Raw genomic sequence first — 6579 nt, forward strand, 5'->3', positions numbered from 1 at the left:
TGTTTCACCATTAAATGTCAGGCCAAGGCGATCATCTAAAGCACCAAGTTATCTTTCTGACTATCACTGTTCTCTCGCCACAAATTTCTTCATCTTCATCTTCTTTAGCTCCACTTTCCACTAAAACACTAACCACTCCTTATCCTTTATCATCTTATCTCACCTATTCTAATCTGAAACCGTCTTGATAAGTCCTACATTCTATCTGTTACTCTCGAGACAGAACCTAAAATTTTTCAAGAAACTATAGCATCTCTGAAGTGGACACAGGCTATGAATGTGGAATTGGGGAACATGGAGCGTTCCAATACTTTCGATGTTGTTTCACTACCACCAAAGAACATGGTGCAGTTTCATGCGGGGATGAGTATTGTCTCTGATCGTCTCTCGTCTGGAGCAGACTTTTATTCTTGGCGAAGGTCAGTTCAAGTAGCTCTTAATTTTAGGAATAAACTTGGATTCATTGATGGAACTCTCAAGAAAACCTGCTGATGATCATCGTGATTTTGGTACTTGGTCACGCTGTAATGATATTGTATCCACATGGATTATCAATTCCGTTGATAAGAAGATTGGTGCTAGTTTGTTGTTCATTCCTACCGCCGAAGGCATCTGGAAAAATCTCATGTCTCGCTTTAAACAAGATGATGCACCGCATATCTTTGAGATAGAACAAAACCTCAATTCTATTCAACAGGGTTCATTGGATGTTAATTCATATTACACTCTTTTGGTGACTTTATGGGAAGAGTACAAGAATTATGCCGAGCTACCTGTTTGCACTTGTGGTAAATGTGAATGTAATGCAGCTGCTTTGTGGGAAAAGCTACAGGAACGGAGTCAAGTGACTAAGTTCTTGATGGGTCTCAATGAGTCTTATGCATCCACACGAAGGCACATTCTGATGCTAAAGCCTATCCCAAGTATAGAAGAGGCTTTTAACATGGTGACTTCTGATAAAAGGCAGAGGTCGATCAAGCCAAAGCCTGATACCATGATCTTTCAAACATCTGCTCCCACTCAAGACAATGTTGTTTATCTAGCTCCTTTCGACAATGTTGCTTTTGCTGCTATTCAGAATACCTATCACCCTCGAGGTTCTCGACCTTTATGTACCCATTGTGGTCAAACTGGACATGTGGTACAAAAGTGCTTCAAGCTCCATGGTTATCCTCCGGGTTACATACCAGGATTCAAGAGCACTTTTGCTAACTACCAAGCAGCGAATCAGCAGCGAGCATCCGCACCGGGGAATCAATTCCGAGGACATTCACCTAACCCTCGACCTCCAGTACACACGGTTGCAAATGTTGTTACAAAGACTTCTTCTCATTTGCAATCTGCTCCTGCTGCTGCCTCCAATCTTGATGTGAGTACTCTGACAGGTGATCAGATACAAACCCTTATTCAACAACTGAATGCTCAGGTTAAACCTTTGGATGGTCCAGTTTCATCTTCTCAAGTCTCGTCCATTAAAGAACATGGTGCTATGGCTATTCAGTCTTCATCTGGTAATCCTTTAACATTTCCAACTCGTTTTTCTTCCTCCTCTTTACGTTTTGAGAACAACTGCCTTACTTTTCAACATCAATGTCTATCATCTCTATCCAAACACATTCCTCATGGTAGTTGGATCATAGATATTGGAGCAACTAGCCATGTTTGCTCTGATTTGACCTTTTTTAGTGAAACAGTTACTATCTCAGGTGTCACAGTCTCGTTACCGAATGAGGCTAAGGTGGATATAACACATTGGCTCTTTTCAACTGACAAAAACACTCATCTTGCACAATGTTTTACATGTCCCATCTTTCAAATTTAATTTCATTTCTATTAGTAGTCTTTTTACAGCATAATCGAGGCTCTGCTCATTTCTTTCCTGATTCTTGTTATCTTCAGGAGTCTATTCAGGACTTGATGATTGGTAAAGACTACTTGTTACATAATCTTTACGTTCTGCATCTTGATTCGTCTCCTGCAATCATCCCTGAGTTATTGGCATCCGCATCTCCTGCTCATTTCACTGGATCCTTGGAAGTCGATGGACATCTTTGGCACCAACGCCTTGGACATCCATCTCCTGACAAGTTAAAGCTTCTTACTGGTATTTTACATGTATCTAGTCCCAAGCATGACACTCCTTGTTCTATTTGTCCTCTAGCTAAGCAGAAACGGTTACCTTTCATTTCTAATAATTTTTTTAGCTTCTTCTCCTTTCGATCTAGTCCATTTAGATATCTAGGGACCTTTTTCTGTTGAGTCTATAGAGGGATATAGATACTTCCTTACAATAGTTGATGATTGTACTAGAGCTACTTGGGTTTATCTTCTAAGAACTAAAAATGATGTTCTTACTATTTTTCCAACTTTTGTGTCTTATGTTTTTACTCAGTATAATACGAGAATTAAAAAAATAAGAACAAATAATGCCCCAGAACTTGCCTTTACTGATCTTGTTAGGGACACATGGAATAGTTCACCAATTCTCTTGTGCTTATACACCTCAACAGAATTCTTCTGTCGAAAGGAAACACCAGCACCTCCTTAATGTTGCTAGAGCTCTCTTTTTCCAGTCGAATGTACCTCTAGTTTACTGGACAGATTGTCTTCTTACTGCTGTGTTTCTTATAAATAGGACTCCTTCTCCATTGTTAATGAATCGTACGCCTTATGAATTACTTAATAAAAAGAAACCGGATTATACCTTTTTACATTCGTTTGGTTGTCTCTGTTTTGTTTCTACTCTTCTTAAGGATCATCAAAAATTTAGTGCTCGAGCTGATAGGTGTGTTTTCTTAGGATATTCCTTCGGCTATAAGGGTCACAAAGTCCTCCATCTAGAAACCAATCAAGTCTCTATTTCCCGCAATGTTATTTTTCATGAGCATGTTTTTCCTTTCTTTGATAGTTCACATGATCCCCGCTCTTCTGATTTGTTTGATGCTTCTATCTTACCATTGAACATTCCTTATAATATAGATTACTTTCATAATCCATCATCTCATACTTCTAGTTCTTTGCATACATCATCATCTGCTACATCTCGAGCATCCACAAGTCAAAATCCTACTGGTGACTCTTCTGATGATGAGACTGTGACTCCCGGGACGACCATTGTTTCACCATTAAATGTCAGGCCAAGGCGATCATCTAAAGCACCAGGTTATCTTTCTGACTATCACTGTTCTCTCGCACAAATTTTTTCCATCTTCATCTTCTTTAGCTCCACTTTCCACTAAAACACTAACCACTCCTTATCCTTTATCATCTTATCTCACCTATTCTAATCTGAAACCGTCTTGATAAGTCCTACATTCTATCTGTTACTCTCGAGACAGAACCTAAAATTTTTCAAGAAACTATAGCATCTCTGAAGTGGACACAGGCTATGAATGTGGAATTGGGGAACATGGAGTGTTCCAATACTTTCGATGTTGTTTCACTACCACCAGGTAAGAATGTGGTGGGTTGTAAATGGGTTTTCACAATCAAATTTTACGCTGATGGTTCTGTTGAACGATATAAGGCTCGTTTGGTCGCTAAAGGTTTCACACAACAGGAGGGTGTTGACTATTTTGATACTTTCTCACATGTGGCTCGTCTTGCTAGTGTGAAGTTACTCATGGATTTAGCGGTTAAGAAGGGTTGGAGCCTTACCCATATGGATGTTACAAGTGCTTTCCTCCATAGTGAGCTCGATGAGGAGATATACATGAGCCTTCCTCAGGGTTATACACCTTCTTCTGGCGTCTTACCACCTAGTGCAGTCTGCAAACTTAATAAGTCCATCTATGGCTTAAAGCAAATCTCCAGACAATGGTATCAATGCTTTTCCAAGGCTTTACTGGATGATGGGTTCTCACATCATATGCTGACAATACATTGTTTGTTAAAGAAGAAGGTACTTCCTACACTGCTCTTATTGTCTATGTCGATGATATTCTGATTGCGAGCAATAGTGAGGAAGTTGTAGCTTCAGTCAAAGTTTGCCTTGCGAAGCAATTCAAGACCAAATATTTAGGACCAGCAAAATTCTTTCTAGGCTTAGAGATTGCCAGGAATGCTGATGAAATCTCCGTTTTGTCAAAGGAAAAAATTGCTTAGATCGTTTGGCTGATTCTGGTTTTGTTAGGTTGCAAGCCGAACTTTGTTTCCTATGGATCCTAAGATAACGCTTACCAAGGAAACAAGGGTTTTATTGCTTGATGATCGACCTTACAGAGAATTGATTGGTTGACTGTTATATCTCTGGCATCACGAGACCGGATGTTTACCTTTGCAGTTAACAAGTTGAGCCAATTTCTCTCGTGTCCTACGGATGTTCATTTTCAAGCTGCTCGCAATGTCCTCAAGTATTTAAAGAACAGTCCAGGCCAAGGACTTTTCTATTCTGCATCTTCTGAGGTTTGCCTCAATGAGTTTGCTGATGCTGATTGGGGAACTTGCAAAGATTCATGTCGATCTATTACCGGTATGTGCATCTTTCTTGGCACTTCACTAATATCTTGGAAGTCGAAGAAGCAGGATGTCATAAGTTCAAGTAGCACTGAGGCAGAGTACCGGAGTATGGCTCAAACAACAAAGGAGCTTCTCTGGTTTAGACAAATACTACGGGATTTACGTGTCACACCGGTTTCTCAGGCTAAGTTGTTCTGTGACAACAAGTCTGCACTCCACATCGCTAGCAATGATGTCTTCCATGAGCGAACAAAACATGTGGAAATCGACTGTCACATTACACGAGATCAGGTCAAGAGTGGTTTCCTCTGACTTTTTCACTTGTCATCCAAAAACCAACTGGCTGACATACTCACGAAACCTCTTCACCGTGGTCCTTTCTATCACCTCCTCCAACGACTATCTGTTTCAAGCCTTTATTCGACTTAGGAATTGTTGACTTGAGGGAGGCATATTGACTTATAATGTATAGTTAATTATATGGTGTATCAACATAGTAAAGTCTCCTTTAGCTCTTACTATCTTTATACACTTGTATAGAGTATAAATACCTCTTATATGATACATTGGTTCATTGATGAGAAAATATAATTTTCATTGATGAGAAAATATAATTTTATCAAAGTTAATAACAAAAGCATGCATAACCTAAATTAATTTGTCTAAGAAAACTAAACTAATTATGTCTAGATTTTGTCGTCGACTAATTATTGCCAGTCTATTTTGAGATGATTAATGATAATTTTTGGGAAGTAACGATTTAACTAACATATATATGATGACGTCAAAGACGTACGCTAACATATTTTAGTTACGAAAATGAAATGAAAAAATTCCACGAAGATAACTAAATTTTTTTTATTTAGCTTCGAACCTATGAAGAACAAGTCTAACAACACATTATATCAGAAATTAACAAAAACAATATATTCTCATGTATTTATATTTGAATAAGAATCGTTATTTCGCAATTCTTAGTGGCAATATAAGAATAGTGTACCAAACATTTTTTACGAACCCAAAAAATCATAATCGTTTGTATGGATATTCTATATTTTTTTTTTTGGGTTCACATAAGGTTACGTAACTCTGCAAATTGCAAAATAATAAATGAAAAGCAAAAAGGCTAACTTTTTGTATTTGTGTTTGTCAAACGAAAATAATATATCTAAAAGAGTGGAACTATTTATCAATAGAAAAAAAAGCCGTGGAATTATAATTTTCTACCACAACAATTACGGGGTGTCACTGTTGTGCAACAGTTACGGGGTGTCACTGTTGTGCATGACTTGAGAGAAAGAAAATGGCATTTCATAATTGTCATGGTAGAAATTCCAGCCAACAATGACATGTTTCTCAAAGACAATGAAAGTCTGTGTTAATTAAAATGTAAGAAAAAAATTATAATAATTTCTCCTATTGCAACATAAAATATAGTTAAACATAATTAATTATCACTTTTAACACTTCTACTGTTTCTTATTACTAATAAATTTAATATCGCTTTTATCGATCACCAACTGGAATCATATATTTTTAGATATAGTTATCATAAACAAGAATATTCCAAAAAAAATATAAGTTTAGAAGATAAAAACTATATGATTTTCTTTATTTAGATCTTTAAAGATGAAAGTTGATTTACAAATTAAAAATCAAACAAAATAATACCGTATATATATTACGTTTACGGTTTACGTCTCGAATGCCACTCAATCTAATGTTGACGAGATATTTCTTACGTTTTGTTTTCTTTACATCCAGTTGCAGTCCATCTCTCTCATCGACCATAGATATTTGTACTTCTCTAAAAGTCAATAAATGCATGCGATGTACAACTTGTTCAGGACATTAAACACTAGAAACGACTTTGTTAATCATGGCCATCTATGAAAGGTTTGTGATCTCAGCGCATGACATCATATATTCATATATCGATCTGGTAACAATATTGGAATATAGATCTTCTCAGAAAGTTTACTGTTCTGGTGGATATATATATCCCTTTAGTCGTGGGTATAAAAATGAGTTGATATACTAGAATTCCTAGATTGAAAGTTGATGACATGAACTACCAAAATTTCTAATGAATTTACCTTTGATAATCTGGTTAAAAAACAT

At 37.0% G+C, this 6579-nt stretch overlaps 1 protein-coding gene across 1 annotated transcript; it reads left to right on the forward strand.

Annotated features, from left to right (window-relative positions):
• Positions 1-294: 294 nt before the first annotated feature.
• On the forward strand, positions 295-4770 carry LOC104759557 (uncharacterized). The gene is made up of 8 exons (XM_087496551.1): positions 295-419; positions 481-1738; positions 1852-2115; positions 2511-2579; positions 2754-2785; positions 2909-3162; positions 3339-3884; positions 4283-4770. Exons 1-8 carry the CDS (start codon positions 295-297, stop codon positions 4768-4770), a joined length of 3036 nt encoding a protein of 1011 aa, XP_087352677.1.
• The last annotated feature ends 1809 nt before the right edge of the window (positions 4771-6579 follow it).

This window comes from Camelina sativa, chromosome 17 (genome assembly GCF_030686135.1).
Source record: "Camelina sativa cultivar CO46 ecotype springtype chromosome 17, ASM3068613v1".
In the NCBI taxonomy this organism is placed as follows: domain Eukaryota; kingdom Viridiplantae; phylum Streptophyta; class Magnoliopsida; order Brassicales; family Brassicaceae; genus Camelina; species Camelina sativa.

Bases quoted from the DNA above. Each gene is read 5' to 3' on its own strand.
- LOC104759557 (XM_087496551.1), top strand. From the start codon at position 295: ATGGAGCGTTCCAATACTTTCGATGTTGTTTCACTACCACCAAAGAAC. The intron at 2,786-2,908 runs GTGTGTTTTCTT...TTTCTTTGATAG, and splicing joins TTTAGTGCTCGAGCTGATAG to TTCACATGATCCCCGCTCTT. The intron at 3,885-4,282 runs GTTTGTTAAAGA...TTACCTTTGCAG, and splicing joins TCATATGCTGACAATACATT to TTAACAAGTTGAGCCAATTT.